General features: G+C 48.2%; 2 protein-coding genes and 1 pseudogene across 5 annotated transcripts in view; 1 reads left to right on the top strand and 2 right to left on the bottom strand.

Moving 5' to 3' along the window:
* The window catches only part of ADAM19 (ADAM metallopeptidase domain 19), a 52,342-nt gene extending 49,262 nt beyond the window's left edge, over positions 1-3,080 (top strand). For all 4 annotated transcript variants that reach the window (XM_073355211.1, XM_073355215.1, XM_073355214.1 and 1 more), the window contains one exon: positions 301-3,080. In XM_073355211.1, the coding sequence (XP_073211312.1) occupies positions 301-348 (48 nt within the window). In that variant the 3' untranslated portion in view covers positions 349-3,080. The remainder of the gene's footprint in view (positions 1-300) is intronic.
* NIPAL4 (NIPA like domain containing 4) lies at positions 2,384-25,027 on the bottom strand. The gene is made up of 6 exons (XM_073355216.1): positions 24,831-25,027; positions 14,802-15,050; positions 11,288-11,344; positions 10,540-10,630; positions 9,246-9,406; positions 2,384-8,239 (listed from the first exon to the last, which is right to left on the bottom strand). Exons 1-6 carry the CDS (start codon positions 24,865-24,867, stop codon positions 7,635-7,637), a joined length of 1,200 nt encoding a protein of 399 aa, XP_073211317.1. The 5' UTR covers positions 24,868-25,027; the 3' UTR covers positions 2,384-7,634.
* LOC140916216 (small ribosomal subunit protein eS25-like) lies at positions 16,102-17,005 on the bottom strand (annotated as a pseudogene).
* Positions 25,028-25,944: the final 917 nt, after the last annotated feature.

The following is a 25,944-nucleotide window of genomic DNA, read 5'->3' on the forward strand; positions in this document are numbered from 1 at the left end:
CCAGCCTCTAATTGCCTGGGGTTAGGAAGAAACTTTCCCTATGGGTGGGTTACGCTAGAAGTGTCCATTATGGGGATTCTTGAGCCTTCCTGTGAAGAGTCTGGTACGGGCCACTGCCAGAAGCGGGATACAGGTCTGAACCGGCATGAGTTGCCAGGGTTTCTTCTATCAGTCAGCTGGACTGAGACAGCCTGGCCTGCCCCTCTGTGGTGTGAGCTGAATGAGAACAAGTAGGAAGCTTTTTCTTTTTCACAAATACTTATTTCAGTGTCTTTTTTTCATTGTAACTCCCCACACCAGAATTCAACGGTGAAGCTAGCCAGAGGAGTGAACGCCTTGCAAAAATGATGGCCAGGCACTCTGTGCTGCAGGGCTGGGGTCATCCAGCCAAACAGGGATTTTTTCCATGTCGACTTGGGATCTCACAAGAAACTGGATGTCTTTGTCACCAGGAAGCAGATACACAGGTCATGCACAGAGCTTGATCCCTCTCCCCCAGCCCCATGTTTCCCACCTGGCTCATTGGGCCACATCCAACCCTGCACAAATGGATGTCGCTACCAGTCCTGGTGTAGGCAGATGCAACGCCTAGTGACGCCAATGGGAATTGCATCAGTATATGCCAAGGCTGAATTTGGCCCACTGTGCCTTTGGCTTCCTGCAATACAGGAGTTACTTGTTTAAAATAGCGGTGAAATATTATTGTGCAATGTATAATGCAGAAGAGGGGGGCTGGGGAGAGAGCGTGCTCCATATTTTAAAAAAATATGACCTCACCCACCTTGTCTCTCTAATATCTTGGGGCTGGCATAGCTACACCTCCACTCTATATTTCATCAGTAATTTAGTGCTCAGTGATCTGAATTTGTCAGCTGCTGGACTTGACAGGCGGTGCTCTAAGGATCAAGCCCCTCTGCTTCCCCCGGTCTGTCCAGAGCAGCCACGTGTGTGTCACTGCTACACTGCCATTCTGTTTCCCTGGGCATTGACTGACTGGCCAGCAGCGGGGAAGGAAACAGTGGAAAATATGCCACGCTGAAGTAACCTGGGCTTGCTGATAAGTTTGGGCTGGAACCTCCTCCCAACCAGATCATCCCGAGCAAGATCCTTTCCATCACCGCCAGTCAGTTGTGTTGCATTAACTGCTCGATTCCGCTGTGTCTTGTCTTGTTGATGTAAGTGTAAGATCTAGTAGCATTTCCAGCTTGGTTCATGTGCCCTTATCAGTGTCGTTTGGACTTAGACTAGGTACTACAGAAAAACTCTCTAAAGAAAATACAGGGTGAACAGTCAAAAGGAGTTAAAATGAAGTCCGGGTGGTGGAACCTTCCTGCCATAATGGGGTACCACAGCTAACCAGACCGGTACACTCTCTGTATATAGCCCATCAGCCTCCATTCTGTGTTGAGCAATACAGAGCAACACTGGGTACCTGGTCACCAGACTAACAAGAAATGTAACTTTAAAGCTTCCCAGTTGGGAGAGCAATGGAAGATTTATATGACATATGGTGCTTTTGTTGGACAGCTGACTGAATCCAAACTCTCCTCTAAATGGACCTAGTGGAGGCAGTTGTCCAGGTGCACTTTAAACTGAAGGTCCTAATCCTTAACCTTGTGAATTTGTTTTTTTTATCCGATTTGGGTTTCTACGCATTTTGTCTCAGGATTTTAGATTTGGGACATTTTGTTCCCCTAGCAATTTTTCTGTTTTCTTTGAAATTACTTCATGTGTGAACATCAGCAATTCCGGAGTTAGAGACACAGAAGCTATGTCATATCAGACTTATTATGGACAGAGGTCTTCAAGCCAAATAGTCCAGGCTGCACGGTGTAAGAAACCCTACGATTTGCTGCAAGACCCTGTTCTGGGTTGTGATTCCATTATTGCTGCCTGGCCATGAAGAAATACCTCTGAACATTCACATTAGGTTTGGATGGCATCTAAAGATGGACCGAGCCATTTTTTGTAACGTTAGCACTTCTTCCTCCTCAAGGTTCTTTAAGTAGACGGGGCATTTTGTTACCATCCAGCTGTCTACTCACTGCAATGGTTAGTTTGGCCCCTCTGCCGAGATTTTCATACTCCTTAAAAACCAACCAATAATGTCCCCCAAATGGGGCCGTAAGTGAATGAGACTGTGACTCTCACTAACCTTGAAATGCGTTTCTCCACACCTGGTCCTAATGACTGTCCACTGGCACCTGTGCTTCAATGCAAAGCAGCCATTTGCAGTTTGATGAAATCAAAGTATTTTTGTAGGCCCCTCTTTAGTTGTATGGTTTCCTTGCAAAAGACCCTGAAGGAAGGGTGGTAAGAAGGGACTCGCACCAGCAGCCAGTTATTTCTCAGAGGTTTTTTTTATCTTCCGGTGATTGTAATGGCCACCTTAGCTGGCTTTTCACCACGCCGTTCAGTGCTGTGAATCATGTTTATTAGGGCAGTGCCAAGGCACCAATCCAGAATGAGCCCCCATTGTGCAAGGAGTGGTAGACAGTCCCTGCCCCAAAGAGCTTACAGACTAGATGGACACAGGGTGGGGGGAAAGGACACATCATGCATTTAGGCCTCAATCCCTATCAGCAGAAGATACATATTTTGAACATAGCTCGACATCTTATTAAAACCACACACACACACACTTATTAACGCCTGCAGACAGCAACACCTCAGCGACAGCCTCTGGGTCTGATCCGGGCCCACTGAAATCCTTAGGAGACTTTCCACTGACTTCAGTGGGTGGGGGAATAGAGCCAGGGAACACGAAGCTCAGAAAACAACTGGACATGCCCTGAAGGGAACCCTGCAGTTCTGGGATATCATAAAAGGGAACACTCAGTAAATCACTTTACATTTCCGCATGTCTCAGCTGAGTGAATGAAGAGGGGGGAGAAAATAAAACGTGATTAAAAAAAAAAAGTATTATTTGGGAGAACATAGACAAAGTACGTGTCACTTTCTCTTAGGTCCATGTATTGTTTACAATAATGCTCTCTGTGCACCTATGCAAATACTTGAATAATGCAATTCACTGTGCCTTTTGCCTCGTTTCCAGTTAATAAATTTGTTGTCAATTGTCATTGAAATGTTGCATGGGAGTGTTGCTAACGGCGTCAATGCCAGACAGCAATAGCTCAGCCTGGTGACTGATACCCTCCTAAATAGGGATGTGCCATGTTCAGAAGTGCTGCCATGCCAGGAAAAAAGCCTTCTAAAAGTTTAGGTAAGCTTAGGCACTGCAAAGACTCCAGTCGGTTGCAGACCTGAAGAAGAGCTCTGTGTAGCATGAAAGCTTGTCTCTCTCTTTCTCCAACAGCCGTTAGTCCAATAAAAGATACTCCCTTACCCGCCTTGTCTCTCCAAAATTCAACCCATGAAGCAAAGCCATGGCTATGAACTGAAACTGGAATAACAGGTAAAGCAGCAAGGACAATTTTTCTTTACCAGGAGAGGGAGCTGCTGCTCTAATCTCTTTTCCACGGTTCTATTTCTTGCTATGGTGCGGATGCCGGTAGTCTACCGACGTGCCGCATAGCAATAAAGTCAAGAACCACTCAAAAAGATTTCAGCTCAGCCCTCAAGAGTTTGTACAAAACTCCTTTATTCTCCCTCTAAGTACAAACGTTATTGAAATGTCTTTGAACGTGGGGGTTGCTTCCAGTTAAACATCAAAGCTAGTCACAGAGTTACATTAATTCTGCCTCTTCCCAGTATGTATACAGCATGTTCATTAGGAACAGAGCTCCCAGGATCTTGCAGGCAGGGCCAGAGCGTGTCTTGTATCACCTTGTGCTGAGGGCCCCAAAGGACGTAACGTGAGCTCTGGCAGTTCCCCGGCAGAGTCCAGGGGACATTGACTTTCACAGTTCCCAGCTGTGACTTCCGGCTCAGCATGTTGCTCCGATCTCCTGCCCCAGGACACTGACAACCCACATATTCAGCTGGTCACAAGTGACGTGCATTGAGCGTAGTGCTGACGTGCTGAGCTCATTAGCTGAACCTTCCGCTCATAAAATAGTGCTGGGGGTTTTCATTGGAAAACGCTGGCTCTGTATCTATTAGATTTTCCCACATCTCCAACCCTTAAAAAAAACCCAGACACCGGAGGGCTCCTAGCTCCATTTAAAGTCAATGGAGCTATGACAATTTAGCCCAGCTGCTGATCTTCCCCTTGAACTCAGCGCTTGGATGCCAGCACGTAGAGGGTCTACCTGTGTGCTGAGACGAGCCGTGTTCTTAAACCAGATCCAAAGAGAGCTGAGCTGTTTTTCAGGGATCCATGTGTGAGTTCAGGAGACTGACATGAGCCATGCTCAGATGTAGGGGAACTAGATCACAATCATCTGAAGGCTCCCTGTTACTCAGCACACAGCGGTTGCTACCAGCAACCGAGCCTTGATTCAGGATTAACTAAAGCGCACCTTGTGGGTTCAAAAGGCGGTGGAGGACTCAGATTGTGGGGGTTGTGGCTGAGAGACTGTGGAAGAGGGAGCTGTGCAGAGAAGAGTAAAAATCCAGGGGAAAGGTGAGCAGGGCACAGTGCAAACCACAGACAGAGAGACTGTGCAAAGACGAGGTGAGGGAAGAAAAATTCGAATAAAAAAAAAAATCTGTACAGCCAGAGATCAGTTACCCACTTATGCCAGCCCAGCTTCTAATGTACAGCTCACACTTCCCTTGGGGACAAAAAGCATCTGGGTTTAAATGAGGGGGAGAAAAGACTTGGAAACTAGCTTTGCAAATCCCCCAGTGGGATCCCACAAATCCCCCAAACAGTCCACAATGGGCTCCCAAACCTCAGCTTCGAAAACATTTGCCTATTTGATTACTAATCTCGTTTGCCAAAAAAGTCTTTAGCATTTGCACCCACCTGGTCTTCCAGGCTAAAGAAGCACTTTCACTAACCAAGGAAAGGTGCTAAGTCTTGAGGAAGCCAGTGACAGTCAGTGATTCGGCACTCTCCAGCCCTGATGTTACCCAGCTGTAGCTCCGCTGAGCTCACTTCCGATTTACACTGGCTCATGCAAGGGCAGAATCAGGCCCAGTAACTTTACAGAAGAAGTTCAGCATCAATTAGAGCTAATGTGAAAAACACTCACGTGAAAGCTAATTAACATTGTGCTGCAGGAAACAACTCCTCCCCGCCCGCAGCTCACAAAAAGAAAAGTTAATTTCTACTGTAGATATACACACTTTGCCAAAGCCCTGTTTTTTTAAAAAAAATTCTCTAAGGTGTGAATTGTGCCATTATTACTCAAGCTGAATGGTCCCTTCCTGCAGAGGAAGTCCCATTGCAAAGTTACTACTCCCCATAAACTGGCAGAATCTGGCCCTACAGCTTTAAGTGGCATCGTTCACCTTTCTAGTGAATGCAGATCATTTAAAACACAATCCTGGCGCTGTCACAGCCCACGGTGTTACCCAGCACACAGCAATGTCCTAGTAGAACAACAGGTCAACGCAGAGATGGGGCTGAACCAAAACTTCACAGCCAACCCCTCAGAAATCTGCAGGTACTTCCAAGCGGAGCTGATTGAAATCTTGGCATTTGGTTAAGCGCTCGTCTCTGTAAAAGACTGAATCAACCCCCCAGGTCTGAACCTCTCTGAACTACCAAGCTGAAGTCTGGGGCTATCCAATGTGAAATCATTAGATCAAGAGCAGCAGAACTGCATTCTCTCATCCAGTTGCCTGCTGAGCCATTCAGCGCGACCTCGTGTCCAGAGGAAACGCAATCAGAGATCATTTAGGGGCTGGGGTGTACCTTCTACAGCTCTTCACCACTGGCAATATTGAGCTCTGCCGCGTATGATTGCTACTTTGCACTGGCTATTAGCTCAGCTGGCTCACCCTATAAGGGAGTCAGTACCCCCTCCAGATGCTCCTAACTGGCTGGGGACCAGGTGGCTTTGATTCATGATTGGGCCCAGCTGAGAGCAAGAGGGTTTGCACAAAAGGCAGCACACGCTCAGCTGGAGGGAGGTGGCAGCCTGGGGCTGGCCCTAATGGGAGAGGGCTGTGGGTGGGCGGGCTTCAGAGGATGTCACCCATAGGTGGCTGGCTTTGGGGGTAGACTGGAGCTGAGGCCCTAGAATAGGGGAAGGGAGTCCAGGGAAGAAGCCCTGAGCGTTAGTGGCTTGGTAGGAATGGGCTTCTAGGGAGAAGGCCAGGGAGGTAGTGCTCTGATGGAGAATGGGCAAGAACTCGGCAGCACCTGGGAGGGGAGCGAAGCGTCTGGGGAGGTCTGAGCTTAGGAAGGGGCTGTGGAAAAAACTAGAAATTAGTTTTAGAAATTAGGAAGTGGTCTGGGGAGGCAGCAAGCAGTGTGTGGATGGAGCTTGGCTGCTTTCTTTGGGGTCCTTCAGATGGGGGTGCTGGAGGAGAGCCTGTTATACCACATCATCCAGCAATCTGGGGACTGGGGGGTGGAGTTCCAGCAGTGAGTCCCCTCTTCTACATTCATGCACTCAGATAGACTAGGTTCTCCTGCAGTTAGGCAGTTGTGGCAGCTTTCGCCACCTTAGGACAAACACTGCTGACTTCCTTGCACTGCTAGGGTATATGCTGCATCGGGAGGGGTGAGAGCTGCAAAATTCAGCTTCAAACTTTCTCAGCATTTAGGGTGTCGGGACCTGAGGTTTTGGTTTGTCTCACTAAAGCGACAGAAACTATGTTCAGATCTGACCTGAACTTCCTCTTTAAGGATGTTTGGTTCAAGCCCCTCTCAAATGTTACGATGCTGTGGTTAAAATCATCAGAGGTTTCATAAAGTCATGTTGCATATTTACCCTGACAATTTATTAGGTATAAAATCTGTTTGATTGCCCTTTGGTAGGATGACAACAAAAACAAATGATACCTTACTTGCCTGTCTAAATATTTACTTGCCCAGGATGAGGGTGTGCCCTGGCTTTAAAAACAGGGGGTTGGTGGGTCAGAGGAGGGTGTTTTCTATGAGTGGACCTTTTACTATGGAACTTGCTCTGGCAAGCCAATGGCATGCTGAAAACCCATCTTTTCCCGCAGGCTTTCGGGGATTGGAAACATTATGGGGTCGTCATATGTCAGGACTTGCTATCTGTCTGGGTAAGCTGCCAGGGGGTTTGCAAGGGCAGAATATTCACTGGGGGTCTTCCCGTTTTGTTTGTTGTTGCTATGTATTTTAAGTTTTGTAGAAGTACCTAGAGCCCTTGCGATAGGGGCTGTAAAGAAATCAAAACCCACTAATCAGTCAGTCAGTGGAGGTCAGTTTGAAGTAAGCATAACATCAGCCTGAGTTCTGGTTAGGAAGGTGTGCAGCTCATGCACTAGAATCTGACAATGTTGAGAGACCGGCCTTCAGAAAGGATCCCAGAGAAGAATTTTGCTTCAAGCTTGTCATATTTCAAGGGATTTGCCACTTTCAGCAGCTATTCGTGTTGATGTCTTATGGGTGAACACAAAATATACCCCTTGCTCGTGTTATGACATCAGGCCTGCTTCAAAGCCCACTGGAAGATTGCATTTGACTCCTGTAGCATTTGGTCAGATCCATGATTAGTTTTACTTTCTGTGCTTTTGCTTTAAAATTGCTCAGTAACATTTTAGCCTGTTCAGAGCAGCATCCTCTGCCCTTGAACATTTATATCTCTGCTTTAGCTGTAGATCATGAATACTTTGGGTTTATCATCGGCAATCATGTCAGAATTATCCACTTCTATCAGAATGTTCTTGTCGTCCTTGATTGCTGGTGCCTGGTCGCTGTTCTGAAGAACTTGTGGTAGGTTCCCTAAATTTATGTCCATGTCTTTGAAGGCATGGAGTAAAAACACCCCCAAAATAATGGTGAGGAAGCCACAAACTGTCCCAATAATGTCCACCACCGACATGGCGACCCACTCCTTAAAGAGGATGATAGAAGTGGTGATGACTATGGTGGTGAATAACACGTAGTAGATGGGAAATACCAAGGAGGTGTTGAAAATGTCTAGTGCTTTGTTGAGGTAGTTGATCTGAGTGGTGACGGAAGCCACCAACGTGAGGATGAGGATCCAGGGCAGCGGGTTCTGCAGGACAGGCTGGTCAGCAAAGAAGCCCTTGATGGCAATCCCCAGGCCTTTGACGGAAGACACTGAGAAGGCACCAATCACGGAGCAGATGGTGAGGTAGATGAGAATGTTGCGCTGCCCGTAGCGGGGTGCGAGGAAGAAGATCAGAATCAGGCAGCCTACTAAGAGGATGGCAGCATAAGCGAGGAAACCTTTGAGAGGCAAGAAATGACAACATGAAATCCACAGGCATGCACAGTCAGGCTATAACGACAGCATGCGTTACTTGGGATACGCCAGAGAGATCAAACACCCACCCACGGCTGGTCAGAAGCACTGTAACCCAGAGTAAGGCAGTAACACACCTGACATACGCAGGAATACAGTTTGAAAAAAAAATAAAAGGCCAGATCTTCAAACTGGTGGAAAACATTGTAGCGCCACGAAACTGCATGAAGCTATGTAGATTTCCACCAGCTACAGATCTGGGACCAAAGACTCCCCCGTCACTTGTAATGCAGTCCCAGTCTAAGGCCTTAGACAAATACCTGTCGGGGGTTCATGTTACCAGTTTATGAATGAGCTTGTTGCCCAGGGAAAGTTCGAACCAGATGGCAATGTGTAGGGCCAGCTCAGCACATGGGTCCACGGGCATAAAGGAGGAGGGGATTTGGCTGATTGTAGGAAACAGCCATGCTGCCTCCACATTGCAGCTTGGCCACCTTAACGCTGACCTGCTCTACTCCAGGTATTCACATCCTGAGCACCTTAGAAGCTGAGACGGCAAATGGTTTGGGGTGGGAAAAGGCACCAAGTACAAATTCAGCCCAGATATGGATGCCCCTCAGAGAATGGCAGCAACAGAATCAGGCTCCGAGATGCTCCAGTCATACAAATAACAACAGCAAATGCAACAGCAAGACCATGATTCTCTAAAACCTGCACAACTGGATCCCAAGTGCTGATTACAAAAAAACCCACGGGCCCTCTCCAGGAGTCTAGAGCCACTGTCTAAAACACTAGAATGCACAACAGGGGGACAGCAGGGAAACAGTTTATAGGGGTGCACCATGGAGTCTATTCAATCCTTCAGCTAGACCCCTGGAGGCGTGGTCCCTAACTAGAGAAAAACTCCTGGATGTGACCTTCAATCTGCTGCACGTACATTTTCCGCTAAACGGCCCCATCTTTGAGCCGGCTGAACTGCCTGGTGCTTACCGGGCTCTTTCAGTTTTGAAGCCATTTCGGCCAGAGTGGTGATCTCCTCTTCTTCTGGGGCGTGTATCACCATCACTGTGCTACCCACAATGCTCAGCATGCAGCCTAGCTTCCCAAGCAGGTTTAGCCGCTCTCCGAGCAGATAGGATGATAGGATGGCACTGTGCGGGTCAGAACAATAAAATACGTTAATACCCCCAAATCGTCTACGGGAGAACTGCCAGCGTTAAACAAAAGGCAGATTAAAAGGTTACGTGTAAATTACATTTATTAAAGGCCAAGAAGAAATTCTTCTCTCTGTTGTGTGGGTGTAAATCTAGAGTAACTCTACTGAGTTAAGTGGGTTATTCTGGATTCACACCAGAGTTACTAATGGCAGAGGCTGGACTCTGTGTCTCCTAAAATTCACAGCTCACGTAGAAATAAAATTAAAGTCTTGAAAAGAAAATGCTTATAGGTGGAGAGAGATCAATGCGTCTCCAGAGGATCTAACAGTGTGGCCAGTTCCATTCATGCTCAGGTGGGTAACATGAAGTTCCTAGCACCCAAAGAAAGGGGTTTGAGGACCAAAGGAACAAACACTCCATTAATTATTTAGTTATTAAACTTTAGAAACTCTCTGAAGGGACAGTAGAACCCAACTACGAGTTTGCTTATCAAAATGACCCACTCTGGAGGCAGTTCCCCACTGTAGTGGTGCTAAATCTCCCATTTTTATTGTGAGTCTTGCAGTAATTGGTCTCTTTTTGAAAAAATAGCCCCAGCTCCTGGAGTCACGTGAAAATCCGAGACTCCCAGTTTTCACTAAAAGAAAAATAAGTTTCTAGCCCTCTGGCAGGAGAGAAAAGTACAAAAATGTGATCCCAATGCACCCTAAAAGTTCAAAAGCCAGACTGCAAATCAAGAGAACCCGAAATGGATGATTTTGTGACAAGTTCTCATGATTTTTGGCATTTGGGGTTGGCAACACTATCCACTGCCAAAAATGTTCTGGTACCAGTGCCGCAGCTGGGAGAACAGAATAAGAAGGAAGAGACAGAGGTTTTTATAAAAGCTTCCAAATGAACGCCGGACTTCTGGTCACCCCACCATACGTTGTTGCCATGTGGCATATGTTATTTAACCCAACAGTTAATGTGCTTTGTGCAACATCCTGCGCTGAGGAGAGCATCCGCCTATTTGTCCATTTTGTAGCAACCACCAAGATGTTTTTCTTCTTGCAGAGTAAATCACGTTTGTGCCATCTGGGGGGAAAAGGGGGTTGAATATAAAAATAGAGAGACCTAGAAATCACCTTATGAGCACGCTCAGGGCGCCAAGGGGGGTGACGATAGTTGCAGGCGCAAATGCATAGGCAGCAAAGTTGGCAGCTTCCCCTCCACCCACTGAGCAAACAAGAGAAAAACAAACAGCCAACAAGTGAGTTACAACACGTAGTATTTCGTTAAAGTCATTGTGCATTTTCAGAGCAATAAGGGCTGAGCTGGGGAAGGAGCCTGAATCTTGCTGGGGGTTTCGACGCTGCATGTAAACTGAGCCAGGGCATCTTGGGGCAAAATAACCCCGGTGAGAACTATTCCCGAGGAGGGAGCTTCGCACATGGGGGATCTGCAGGAAGTTGTACATCCTGGATTCTGTTACCAAGCGGGGGGATGGAGCGGGGGATACCGCCTCCCGAATATCTACCTACTGATGTAGATGTGCCCTTTCATGATCTTGGTAGTCCATCAGGCTTTGTCCAGTGCCTGGTACGCTGACAGACCAGCCAGCCTTCCTGGTGTAACCGGGGCTTTTCATACTTTTGGCCAGGAAAACCAAGCGAACTAGTTCTGCAAGCAATCCAGACGGGCTGCGATGTGACGGGCACAGCATGCTGGTTCTGCTCTATTTATCTATCTGCAAGGGGTGGAGAATCTGTCCCTACACTGAACAAACTTCCGAGCCACTGGAGAAATTGGCTAAAATCATAGCTTGGTTACGCCTCCATTTTCTGAACCTTGTAAGGGCCATACATGCATGGGAATGTGAATAACCCCACTTACTGGTTAACAGTCCAGCCCACCAGAGCCAGTCCTTAAGGTAGCCATGACCTCCGTCTCCTGGGAAAGCAAAGCACAGATATTTAGGGACTACTAGAAAAATAACCCACAGCCACAAGAAATAGCAGATTCCGAGCTATGAAGGGGCTGTTTCAAATGACTATTGAAACAACCTAGAAGGCGAGGAGACAATAAACAAATCAGTAAAATCCTACATGGAAACCAGAGATTGAGAAGGCTGTTAGTAGAAGGTGGTATTTACAGCCTGGACGGGCAGCATAAATACAATAGAAAACAGCTATTTAATCCCATTGGACAACACTGAAAAGACAACGTTATCCCCCGGCCAGTGCTAAGCACTGAAAGCTCTGTGATGAGTTTGCAGCGTCTTTGCATGGATTTGCTGAGTGCCCTTGACCACTAACAGCCATGGTCATTGTTGCTATTTTTCAGGGAACTGCTTGTAGGGTCCCAGCATCAAATGCCTTGGCCAGGGCCCAGATGTGGAATGGAAACCTGAAAGGGAGATTGTGGGGGGAAGAGACAACGGGTAAAGCTGATGGGGAAACAGGCCTCTTGCTGGCGTCATGGGGGGCAGTGTTAGCTAGTGGATAGGGCACTAAACTGCTCAGGATGTCGCGATTCTAAGCTGCTGATGGGCTGGCTGACCTTGGGCATGTTGCTTTCTCTCTCTTGGCCTCTGTTTCCTCTCCCATTCTTTGTCATGTCTATTTGGGCAGGGATTCTGTCATTATGTGTTTTTACAGTACCTAGCACCCTGATCTCAGTTGGGGTCTCCAGGCGTTACTGGAATACAAATAATGAATAATAACATCCCTGACTTAATGCAAAAAGGGAGTTTCATGACTCTGTGTTTCTGATGCACAATTATTTATGGCATTAAAAAAAAATGAGATGGTGGAAAATGTGTTTCTAAAAAGGAAGAGTTCAGAGGATCAAGCGGGGCGGGAAGTGGAATCTAAAGTTCTTCCACACCAAGAGCCTGATCCTGTCCCCATTAAAGACAAAGCAAAAACTCCCACTGATTTTAGCGGGAGCAGGATAGGGCCCAGTTTTCAATGACACTGGCTGAGCAGGTACTACCAGGTAACAGCACAAGTTAGGAGGAATGTTGAAGTAGGCAGCAGCAGAGGGCCGTGCTCAAATACCATGGTAATGAGCCTGCTATAAATGCCTAGATGGAAAGATTAGATGGCTAAAAGGAAAGTCAGAGCCAGCAATGGATAAAGAACACTTGGGAAACCAGTGCTAGAACTGGAACATTTAAAGAGCCTCAGTGAAAGCTACAGGGAGAAGATTACACACTGGCTCCCTTAGAAATTCCTGCTTTCTTTGGCACAAAACTTTCTCAGAAATTCTTCTTTTTGGCTGAAATTTTCCATGCTTGAGCTCAGCCCCATGGTGAATCGCTCTGGAAAATCCCTGCGACCACTATGGAGTTAGCTCAGCTTTGGGATGCGGTGGAGGAAGCTGGGGAAATACTTTTGTTACTGTTAAATTCCTAAGATTTCTTTGGGCAGATAACTCAAAAAAGCTGAACTTTACAACATCGGCTGTTGCATATGGCCGGTCCTCAGCAAGGGGCAGACACCCTGGGGGTGGATCTGTACCGCTTAGCAGTTAGAGGCCCAGATTGGCACTGAGGAGCTCTGGGTTCTAGTCCCAGCTTCGCCCCTGACCTGCTGGGCGACCTTAGTCAAGTCACCTCATTGCTCTGTGCCTCAGTTTCCCCATCTGTAAAACAGGGACAATGATACTGACCTCCTTTGTAAAGCTCTTTGAGATCCACCGATCAAAAATGTTATCTAGGAGCTAGGTGCTATGGTTTGTAGTTACACAGTGAGGTTGGCTGCAGGTGTGGTTCGAAACATTGGTGACACCAGAGCCATGGGATAAACTCCACTGTGCAACTCAACAGTGGGCAGAACTGGGGGATCAGACTTCACTCCGCCCCCCTCCCCCAATTCCACCTGTTGGGGCACACAAACACATCCACCACATTTACCTTGCATCTGTACACACGGCTGGTCAGGCAACAGACACACACACACCAGTGCAACCCCACTGCACACACGTGCTCCAACAACCACAAGCTGAGCTTCCACATATCCCACTCAGACTCCACCTCCACACGCTGCCCTAAGGTGATGCAATTCACACACGCTTCCCCTTGCTCAAGCCCCTACTGCATAATCTCATCCTGGCACATACCGTCCCCCCTTGTGCAATACAATCCCACACATGCATGCCTCAGCCAGAGCCTGCATTCAGCAGCTCCCACTCGCTCCAACAGGCACGACACATTCATATGCTCTCACAGAGATCCCTCTTGCTCCAGCTCTGGTCATGCCCCCTAGGCCATCTAATCAGGAGAGATACAATCTGTCAGCAAGACGGCATATGATATGCCCTCCGCTCATTAAGGACAATGCACATGTGTGAAGGAGTGGAAGTAAAGCCTTGCAGCATCACTTATCCTCACCTTGCAAAACAGTGGGGGTCAGGGTCAGCAATACCATTAGGGGCCAGCCCACTCAGTAATAAGCCCCGCCCTGTTCTGTGTCATCTGTGAAGTCATAGTCAGTGTAACCTCATGGTGCGAGTGGTAGGATACCTGAGACACCAACTGAAGAACACAGAGGACCTTATAATCATTACCTCTAATTTGGATGGGCACCATCCAAGGTGCTTTTCTACCTGTGAAGTAAAGCCACCCTGACCATTCTTAGGGCATTAGAACCGCTTTGGTTCTGCGGTGCTGGGTGCAGGTGCCTCAAAAAGATAACCTCTCTGAGACGGCAAAGATAACGACAGCAGCCCTCACTTGCTGCATCACGTCTGAGATTAGATTGTAACCTCTCCAGCACAGAGACCATATTCTGTAGAGTTCTCAGCATGTTTCAGTTACTGTACTATTAATAATAATAAATAAATAACACAGATGGGGAATTATTTATATGTAGTTTAACATGAAGTTAATATTTACTTGATGAAAGGGGGAAAGTTTATACACATATTCTGGGCTCTGCAAATGAATTTGACATTTTGCATTAATAAGATGTCATTCTCCTGTGCAGGAAAAACACACAGGGCCTTGTACTGTCCCAGTGAATCCAATGGCAAACTTCCCCATTGACTTCAATACAAGCAGGATTTGGTTCATGGAGAACAGAACTGTGCAATCCCATTTGAATGAATTGATCCATTCTGCAGGGGTGAAATTCTCCCCTGGGCAAAGGGCTAGCACCAGAGCTGTGAACCATTTGAGTCCCACATCCAGTTTTATTTACACAGAGAAGAGTCCCTGATGGGTACTAGTTCCTGATGGATGAAAAGTTCCCCCACTCCCAGTTATCAGGCACTTCAGATGCAAACACACACACACCAACAGCAGATCTCACGAGGCATATCCCCCGGCCTCATTACTCATGGGAGTGTGGACAATGCCTCTGATTCTGGGAGCAGAAACCCCATCTTCTGCCCTGAATCTCCATACCTGCTCTGGTGCCCCCTTTGTCCACCAGTCGCAGCAGCCCTTTCTTCTTGAGGATGACACTGCTGCCGATGAGGAAACTGGAGAAGATGGCAAGGGCCAAGCCAATGTAGAATCCATATTTGCTTTCTACTTGTGTTGCCCAGCTGCTGTGCAAAGTGAGATTCTTATGGACAGAGGTGGACAGGTTGCCGTCACTGACTACCTGGCATACGACCCAACGAGAAGAGCAAGAAATAGGAACCAAAGAACCTGTGAGGACAACACACACAGAAAACAAATGTGAAGGATTAGCGAGAATATTCTATGGGACTCTATCAAATGTGTTTCTTTAGGGATGGTGATGTAGTGGTCAGAGCACAGGGCTGGGACTCAGGATTCTAATCGCAGGTCTGTCACTGACTCCTTAGACAGCCTTGACAAAAATGATTTAGGGCCAGATTCTAGCACCCTTATGCACTCTTATTTCATGAACAGTCCCCCTGAAGTCAAGGTGTTACTGAATATGCTCAAAGTAACAGAATCTCTCTACCTAAGATACTTACGTGGCCCCCCAATACTGTAGGATGTGAGCACCCCAAAATCTTCAGTATGTTTATCCTCATAACACCCCTGGGAGCCAGGTAAATACTATGTTTGTCATGAAACTGAGGCAGAGAGAGAAGAAGCAGCTTCACAAAGTATTTAGGCTCCTCCTACACGAATGGAAGTTAGGAGCTGAAAGACCTGGGCCTAAGTGACTTGCCCGAGGTCACACAGGAAGTCTGTGGTGGAGCAGAGAACTGAACCTAGATCAAAGGTTCAAACAACAACAAAATCAAGGAGCAAAGGAAAAGCTTAACAGAGGCACAAATGCTAATTGTTTAATGTATGAAACCCTCAACAAGGGGGCAATTACGTGGCATGAGTTTGTGGATGGACGCCCTGGTTAGACATCCGTGGCACTGGGACACTAGGCTTTAAGCTCCATCTGTACTACAGTTAGAAACCCTTGGCTCACTTAGCTGGCAAGATTCCAGCTAGCGTGGCTGGACACAGCAGCTTTTTCCCAGCATGGCTCTAGAGTCCTGGCAACGTTGGGCTGGAAGGGACCTCGATAGGTCGACTAGTCCAGCTGCCTGCACTGAGGCAGAACCAAGCAAACCTAGACCATCCCTGAGAGGTGTTCGTCTAACTGTCCTTAAATGTCTCCAGTGATGGGGTTCCATAACCTCCTTTGGTAACCTATTCCAGTGCTTAACTAGCCTTATGGGTTTTTTTTGTTTTGTTTTTTTAATTCAACAATTTTATTGTATACATTTACATAAGAAATATTGCAGAGGTGACTGGAAAACTTTTTTAAGCATCCTCCCCACCAGCAGGTGCATCTCCACTCTTCGTGTTCCTAGTGTAAATCACGCGGGCTCGGTGCTTGGACACAAGTTTGATCAACCCTTGGCTGAGCAGTTCTTGGAGGGCAGCCCTTGCTAAAGGTCCTCGAATCTTCAACCGTTCGGAGACTACAGCTGGCGTGATGAGCTTGTAGTTGGGTACTTCTTTGCACAGTTTATCATAAGTTGCCTTATCAAACAAAACAAGGTTGTTCAGCTTGTCTCTTACTTTCCCTTTGGACCACTTCTCTTTTTTTTTTGGCTTTACCCCCAGATTTGTTCACTGGGTCCTTGTCTTTCTTTGAGGACTTCCCCACATCCTTCTTCTTCTTATCGTCCTTGGGGGGGCATGGCGGCTTTATAGTTAGAAAGATTTTCCTAATATCTAACCTAAATTACCCTTGCTGCAGCATAAGGCCATTGCTCCTTGTCCTTCCTTCAGTGGGCAGGGGAACAATTGATCCCTGTCCTCTTTATAACAGCCCTTAGCATATTTGAAGACTGTTATCAGATCTACCCTCTGTCTCCTCTTCTCAAGACTAAAGATACCCAGGTTTTTTAGCCTTTCCCCATAGGTCAGGTTTTCTAAACCTTTTATAATTTTCCTTGCTGTCCTCTGGACACTGTTCCACTTGTCCACATCTTTCTTAAAATGTAGCGTCCAAACCTGGACACAGCACTCCAGCTAAGACCTCACCAGTGCTGAGTAGTTGTACATATGACACTCCTGTTAATGCACCCCACTGCATCACATTTTTGGCTCATATTCAATTTGTTACCCACTATATCCCCTAGATCCTCTTCTGAGGTACCACTGCCTAGCCAGTTATTCCCCATGTCACGGTTGTGCATTTGTGTTTTCCTTCCTACGTGTAGTACTTTGCACTTGTCTTTATTGCAGTTCATCTTGTTGATTTCAGCCCAATCGTCCAATTTGTCATAGCCATTTTGAATTCTAATCCTGGCCTCCAAAAGTGCTTACAACCCTCCCAGCTCGGTGCCACTCATGAATTTTATCAGCGTATTTTTCACTCCATTAGCCAAGTCGTTAATGAAAATGTTGAATAGTAACAGACCCAAGACAGACCCCACTAGAGTGGGGGGGAGGGATAGCTCAGTGGGGGGGGAGGGATAGCTCAGTGGTTTGAGCATTGGCCTGCTAAACCCAGGGTTGTGAGTTCAATCCTTGAGGGGGCCATTTAGGGATCTGGGGCAAAAATTGGGGATTGGCCCTGCTTTGAGCAGGGAGTTGGACTAGATTTGGGGGAAGAATAGCTCAGTGGTTTGAGCATTGGCCTGCTAAACCCAGGGTTGTGAGTTCAATCATTGAGGGGGCCATTTAGGGATCTGGGGCCAAAATTGCGGATTGGTCCTGCTTCAAGCAGGGGGTTGGACTAGATGACCTCCTGAGGTCCCTTCCAACCCTAACCTTCTATGATTCTATGATTCTATATGTCCTCCCAATTTGACAGTGAATCACCGATAACTACTCTTTGAGGATAAACTTTCAACCAGTTGTGCACCCACCTTCTAGAAATTTCATTTAGATCACATTTTCCTAATTGGCCATGTGGGACTGCATCACAAGCCTTATTAAAATCAAGCTATATCACACCTACCGCTTCCCCACAATCCACTAGGCCTGAAACATTGTCAAAGAAGGAAATGAGCCTGGCTTGTTCTTGACAAATCCATGTTGGCTATTCCTTATAATCCTGCTATCCTCTAGGTGCTTGCAAATTGATTGTTTAATCATTTGTTCCAGTATCTTTCCAGGTATCAAAGTTAGACTCACCGGCCTAATTCCCCAGGTTCTCTTTGTACCCCTTTTTCAAGATCACTACTATGCTTGCCCTTCTCCAGTCCTCTGGGACCTCACCCATCCTCCAAGATAATCGCTTATGGTTCTGAGAAAATACCTGAAGGTGAATTTCATCAAACGCTGATGACTTGAATACATCTAACTCATCTCACTATTCTGTAATCTGTTCTGGCTTGTGTTCCTTCACCTGTGTGTGTCATTTGTGTTGACTTTTCCACACCTGGACACACTGCACAGCCATGTTTGTATCTTGTCTCTCTAATATCCTGGGACCGACACAGCTAAAACAACACTACATGTTTTGTATCAACACACTCTAGGAAAACTTGGGCTCAGCAGCTGGAACCAGGAGCTGTGGTTTGTGGGTCCTTTTCATACAGTGTCCTGCGCTTTGGGACGTCCTCCCACCTGGGTATAAATGGGTGACATGCAGGAGTGCTGGGAAGAGGGTGAACTTTATTTCCTGGCCCCTGTCATATGACATTGGTCAGGGCTGCAGAAAGTTAATATCACTGTCACACAGCAGGGGTCACAGTATCCTTCTCATATACTATGCGAGTCCTGTATGTTATCAGTAGTGTTCCCTTGTCAGCTAAAGTCCTTCAAGAACTGAGTCTCTGAAGTAGTTTCCCCTTTCTCCACCACAAGCAGAGATAACAATTTGACTCCCACTCTTTATTCAGCATCACAAACACTCCTTGCTCTCCAGATGTACTAACCGCCCTGGAGGCTAAGTGACAGTCTATCTCAGTACAATCACGTTGCTACTACAGGGCCATCAGAGTCTAAGGCATTTTTTGTTTCCGTCAGGAACTGACTCCAGCAAATGCAGAACAAATATAGGGGGCAGACGAGAGAAGGGATTTACTATACAACAGGTGAAGATCATTGGCTATCTAGAACGAGTATAGTAATTGGAAGGAAGACCTTTATTGAATAAAACACTTCTCTAAAGTGTGGAGAGAAGCATTAAAAAGCATTTGCCAGGTCGGAATGACTCCACCAGCACCAAGATAGAGTGCGGGGGGAATGAAATGAACTTGGAAAAAAATATTGACACTTTCCCTATTTGAAAATGAATACTGACTTTCAATTTATCTTCTATTTATGGCCCCTCAATATAGCATGTGAGGGCTGGGAACCAGAAAGCTCCCAGAGAAACACCCAAGAATGGCCTGGCTCCCAGCTCGGAGTGGCAGATCTGTTTACTGAATTCTGGAACAGCCATGATTCAAACATTGTTTGCAATGTTCGTGTAGCCCGCTCGGTCCCAGGATATTAGCGAGACAGGATGGGTGAGGTAATAGCTTTTATTGGACCAACGTCTGTTGGAGAGACAGACATGCTTTTGAGCTTACACAGAGCTCTTCTTCAGGTCTGCAGGTTACACAAAATAATTATTCCCTTGGTAGGACTGTCATTTGTCTAGTACCTAAAGGAGATACTGTGTAAGGTTGAAAGCTTTTGTCTCTCACCAAGAGAAGTGAGCTATTACCTCACCCACCTTGTCTCTCTAATACCTTGGGACAAACAACCAACAAAATCAATTTTAATTTTTGCAGATTTTCAGTTTGCAAAAAATGTCAAGAATCTGCCTTTTCATCTCCATTTGGGGGTGGCAAAAAATTTTGAAATCATAACATTTTCCATGGGGCAGGAAATTGGCTTCCTGACCAGCACTAGTTATCAAGGCCCCTTGACACAAAACTTGTGTACAGCTCAGGATCCATCGATTTTAAGGTCCAATGGGACAATTATGGTTATTTAATTTGACCTCCTGCATAACACAGGTCAGAGATTCTCCACCCAGTAATTTCTGCATCAAGCCTGATAAGGTGTGGTTGAACGAAAGCATATCTTCTAGAAAGACATCCAACCCTTGTTGATTTAGAGACTCCAATGCCACCCTGCCTATTCAGGCTGCCCTCTGCCAGCTAGTCTGTCACTCATCACTTCCAGTACCGCATTTCTACCTAATTTGGTAATTTTGCTTTTCTATGGAATTAGAGAGGAGCTTTTCATCAGGAGTTCCCAAAAGGTCTGACCCTTATAGGAGCAGATACTTAAGTTAAAGGTTAGAATAGCAACCTCTCACAAAGCTTTCCTCTCTGCTGCACATTGTCTGTGGTCTGTTCATTGGGAATAAAGACCAACCAATTATGGAGTTGATCAGAAGCTAGGAATGGGTGAGACGGGATGGATCACTTGATGATTACCTGTACAGTTCGTCCCCACTGAAGCACCTGGCACTGGACCCTATCAGAAGACAGGATACTGGGCTAGATGGATCACTGCTGTGACCCAGTATGGCCATTCTTATGTCAGGTTACACAAAAGAATTATTCTCTTGGTTGGATTCTCATTTGTTTTCACAGCCACCCTTATGGCAGCATCCAGCACTTGGGGCCATGTCATATGCCCATAACTTCTGGCAAAACCTAGGCAAAATCTCCTTCAGAGTACTACAGCATATGACAAGGATGCTGGGCCTCTTTCCTGTACCCCTTTGCCCTCTAGAAGCACACTATATCATGCCTGAGAACCCAGAAGTTACAGGGCAGAGCCTCAGATCCTTGTCATATCTACCTTGATTCAATTGCGTTCTGGCAAGCTACACTAGCTGAGCATCTGCCACATAATTATTCTGAAGTTAGGTCAAAGGAGGAGTGCCTTAGTGGGATAATACCGAGACTCCCTGAAAACATAAATTTAAATACCAGCAAGGTTGACTCAACCCTTCATCCTTCCAAATTATTTTGATTGCCAGGCATTTTATGTACTCAGATACCACAGTGATGGGCACAGCATTAACACCTAGGTAGATTTACTGGAGGTGTGTCTCCTTCAGCTGGGACCTTGAAAAGAAGAGGTCCTGATTCATCACTGCATATGCTGTGGGGACGCCATTGATTTCAGTAATGGTGAATCTAGCCCAGAGGCTCTGTCTGGCAAATGATCCCCTGGCACTTTTTCTAGGAGTCCAGGTTCGTCCTTGACCAAAATTTCTCACTTCCCATCCCCACTGCGGACGCCACCTGTCTGGTGAATGCATGTGAAGTTGGAAAGCATTCAGATCCTGCAGGATGAAATTGCGGGTATCAATGTGATTCATTATTCAGTGGCATGAAAGTAGATAAGAATCAAGGGCTTCTTTGTAAAGCACCACTAAACATCAGCCTCTACAGCAAAGCTGTATCAATGGGTGTGGGTGGGGAAATTGTTGAGCTTCTTTTTCTGGTTCTCACACTGCTACCACACCCGAGACATTGCTCCTCGCTACCCTTCGCTCTGTGTAGGTACTGAACTAACAATGCATCCGATGAAGTGAGCTGTAGCTCATGAAAGCTTATGCTCTAATAAATTGGTTAGTCCCTAAGGTGCCACTAGTCCTCCTGTTCTTTTTTTGAACTAACAAAATACACAGCGATGGATGAGGGAAGAACATGCCCAGATGGAACTTCACAGAAGAGTTTTCCACCACTAGGGAGCAGATCGCCTCTGAGCAACAAAACAGCTGTGTCAAATTTTTAAAGAATATACTGCGTGTATCAGAACAATGAGCTGCTAGAGCATTGCCTTGGTCTTAGCAATGGGAAGAGGGACCCGCCATGTGGATTGTGCCCATCCAAGGAGTTCTTTGTGTCTGGTTGGACATGGACAATCATTTCACACATCCCCCACTTCCCAGGCCCTGGGAGCAATTCACCAAAAAAAGTTGGGACAGGCTGAGGCTGCTGGACACATTGTGCAGCTTCCCCTCCCCTCTCTGTTGGGTGTTTCTGCGGGAGGGATTGCCCTGCATGCAAATGATCCAATGGAAAAGTCCCTGACTGTGCACTTCCCTCCCAAAGGACCTGGTGGAAGCCCTATCACTAGTTTCTTTTTCTAGACTGTGTAAAATGCTCCCATATATACTGTAGGGAACAATCCTACATAAGGCAGGGGGATGGGTTAAACGGTCTATAGAGTCTTTTCTATCTTGGATTAGTAAAATTTAGAAGAAGAAAACCCCCAGCTGCTTTGTAAGTCCCTGCAAATGCTGTAATGCACAGGTAACATAGTGCTTAGTTACTCTCATTTCTTCTGCTATAGAACAGGCTTTGTGAGGCTTAGAACAAAAGTGACTGCTAACTCCCCTGGCTGCACAATGTCCTCATGTGACAGAGCTTTTACGTCCCTCAGAGAGAGCAAATAAAATCAGCCCCCTTCAATGCAAACAAGAGCCAGTATAAAACCTGAGAGGGAGCAAGCCAGAGGTCTGCTTGCTGATTTACTAGCTCTTCTTTTGTTACATTCAATTCAGCCTTCCAGGCAGCAAAATGAATTACATGCCTATGTAGGGTGTGGGGGGAGGTATCTCCAAAGAGAGGTTGGGATACACAAAAATCACTTTAGCTGCAAATAGGGCCCAGATGTTGATATTTACATCCCTAGACATGAAAATACACCGTTCAATACGGCACATGGACAAGTGGCTGTGGCTTACCCGAAGAGAGTGAGTTTTAAAAATCACTAGCTGGGTTTCTTATTCTTTTCACTGGTTATTTCTAGAAGTTAAAAAGGCAGATTCTCAGCTGGGGTCAGTTGTCATCACTCCATTGCCTTCAATAGAGCTAGGGCCAATTACGCCAGCTGCGGATCTGCCCCACGAGGATCAAAATGAATGTAGATATGCACGTACATTTTCACAGCCAGAGCTATCACACACATGTGCTTTAAGGGCATGATCCCACTGGAGTCAATGGAACATTTCCTGTTGACCTTCATTGGCATTAGGCCCCAGGCAGCTGCATTCAGTCCAGATTATCATTCCAATTCAAATGCCAGATGCTTTACACTTCACACCTTTCTGCAGGGAGGTGTCACGGGGCAGCCCACCAAGCCTAGGCTAGCAGCACACATCTCCAGGGCTCTGAGTGGGCGGGAGAGCGCCTTGAGGAAACCCCTATTTCCAGCCTCCCCCAGAACAGGGGCTGGATCGAGCACTGCCAGGAACTTTAAAAAGTTTCACCTTGGAAAGAACAAGCTACAGAATCACAGAACTGTAGGGCTGGATGGGGCCTCCAGGGTGCACACAACCCCCAGGATGAGACAGGACCAAGTCAACGTAGGCCAACCCAACAGGTGTTTGTCCAACCAGTTCCTAAAACCCTCGAATGAGGGGGATTCCACACCCTCCCAAGGAGCCTGTTCCCAGGGTGGTTGTGGACTTCCTTCCTCTCAATTTTTAGGAACAGGTTGGACAAAGGTGCCTGTCTGGTAGGGGGAACCTGGAATGAAACCAGCCCTGCACCGGCCAGTTCTCCTTCACCACCTACTTCCCCTGACACCCTCCCCGCTTGCTCCTGCCAGTGCTGAATGCATTACAGGAGGTAGCCCAGCCCCAGGGATGAGTGACCCAGTCCAGCCCTATGGGGGGATCTCTGCTACCCCGTCCCCAGATCAGCACAAACACCTGCCCAGCTCTCCCTCCTGCAATGGGACCCCCTCACCTCCTGGAGCCCTCCTGCTCACATGCACCCTGCATCTCCCTCTAGCCAGAGGAACCCACCGGGCCCCCTCCTCCTAACTCTTGTCCAGTGCTACCCCCATGGGAGCAGTGCCTGAGGCAGGGCTGAGTCGAGGGGCAGCCCCAGCTGTTGCCCCGATTCCCACAGGCCCTGGCACTGTCTCCTTTCCCCCTGAATTTGGTGAGAAATCAGGGGCCGGTGGCTAGCTCGAGAGCCCTGGGCTGCAAAGGGTCTGCCCTTGGGGGTGCAAAGGTGGGGGGGGAGGTGGTCTATGGCCAGCCCAGCCCCATCCCAAGCTACCTCCAACCAGAACCCCATCCCACCCCCGAACGGGCCAGCCTCTGCCCCCAGCCCCCTCCAGAACCCCCCAACTGCCCCCTTCCAACCCCATCATACCCCAATCCCATCCCACCCCCTTCCGACCCCCATCCCAGTCCTCAGTCCCACTCACCCCCCCAGCCTCCTCCAGAACCCCCCAACTGCCCGCTTCCGACCCCATCATACCCCAATCGCATCCTACCCCCCTTCCGACCCCCACCCCAGTCCTCAGTCCAACTCACCCCCAGCCTCCTCCAGAACCCCCCAACTGCTCCCTTCCAACCCCATCATACCCCAATCCCATCCCACCCCCTTCCGACCCCCATCCCAGTCCTCAGTCCCACTCACCCCCCCAGCCTCCTCCAGAACCCCCCAACTGCCCCCTTCCAACCCCATCATACCCCAATCCCATCCCACCCCCTTCCGACCCCCATCCCAGTCCTCAGTCCCACTCACCCCCCAGAACCCCCAATTCTGCCCGCTTCCGACCGCATGACACCCCAATCCCATCCCACCCCCTTCCGACCCCATCCCAGTCCTCTGTCCCACTCACCCCCCCAGCCTCCTCCAGAACCCCCCAACTGCCCCCTTCCAACCCCATCATACCCCAATCCCATCCCACCCCCTTCTGACCCCCATCCCAGTCCTCAGTCCCACTCACCCCCCCAGCCTCCTCCAGAACCCCCCAACTGCCCCCTTCCAACCCCATCATACCCCAATCCCATCCCACCCCCTTCCGACCCCCACCCCAGTCCTCAGTCCCACTCACCCCCCAGAACCCCCAACTCTGCCCGCTTCCGACCGCATGACACCCCAATCCCATCCCACCCCCCTTCCGACCCCCACCCCAGTCCTCAGTCTCACTCACCCCCCTTCAGACCCCCCCAGCTCTACCCCCCTTCCGACCCGACCCCTCTTCCAATCCTACAGTCCCGGGCCAGTTCCCACCCCCCTGCCCTCACCCCGGACTTCAATCCCCCCCCCGTGTAGCCCCCCTTGCCCCGGCACCCACCGTTCGCACAGCTGCGGTTCCCCCACAGCGGCTCCATGGGCTCGCTCCAGGAGCAGCGGAGCCAGATCCGGATCGCAGGCGGGTGCGTGTGTCCTGTCCCCGGGGCCGATGCCTCCCACTCCCGGCTGCCTCCTCTGCCCCTCCTTTGCGAGGAGCGGCACCTAGGACCTCGCCCTGCCTGTGCTGAGCTGGAAAGTTGCTCCCGGCTGGGCTGGGTGTGCACCTGCTCCAGCCGGATACTCCACTGAATCAGGCTTCTCCTCCCCCTGGCTCATCGCACTGCAGCCTCCCCAGCCCCAGGGACTCCCCTCGCTGCCTGACCTAGGGCCCAGTCCCCCGCACTCAGGAGAGCCGAGGGGGTGAGTCTCTGCTTCATGCAGAAAAAAGGGAAGGGATCAAGCAAACTCCTAGGTCCAAAGGCTCCACGCGAGCGTGCGGGAGTGTGTACATGTGAGTGCCGCGCTCACCCAGGTGGGTGGGTGTAAGCGATGCTCTGAAAACGCGCCCGCTCTCCCAAAAAGAACAGGGGGACTTGTGGCACCTTAGCGACTCACCCATTTATTTGAGCGTGAGCTTTCGTGAGCTACAGCTCACTTCATTGGATGCATTGAGTGGAAAATACAATGAAGGGAGCTGTCGCCCACGAAAGCTTCTGCTCAAATAAATGGGTTAGTCGCTAAGGCGCCACAAGTCCCCCTGTTCTTTTTGCAGATACAGACTAACACGCCTGCTCCCCTGAAACCTCTCTCCCAAGTAATCATGCAAACCCGGCGTGTGTGTGTGCACATCTGCTACTGAGTGTGCACAAAATACACTGTGAGCGTGAGCACAATCACCCGACCTGCCCATGCAAACACTGCTGGAAAAGGTGGCCTGGTATTTTTTGTGAGTTTCCTTTGCACTTTTGCGCACACTTGACTCTCGCTGTGAAGCATTCTGGGGTAGTTTGGCTACGCGGGATGCCAGGTTAATAAAAAAAAGTGTCCCACAGGTGCCACAGCAAAACTAGGGATGGCTGACCAGCCGATCGATCAGGGTTGAAATTCCTGTGTGCCCCTCAATAGCTCAGTCCTTCACCGTTCTGAGATGGGCCCTGAAGAGATGCAAGGTCCAG

This window comes from Lepidochelys kempii, chromosome 8 (genome assembly GCF_965140265.1).
Source record: "Lepidochelys kempii isolate rLepKem1 chromosome 8, rLepKem1.hap2, whole genome shotgun sequence".
Taxonomy (NCBI): Eukaryota; Metazoa; Chordata; order Testudines; family Cheloniidae; genus Lepidochelys; species Lepidochelys kempii.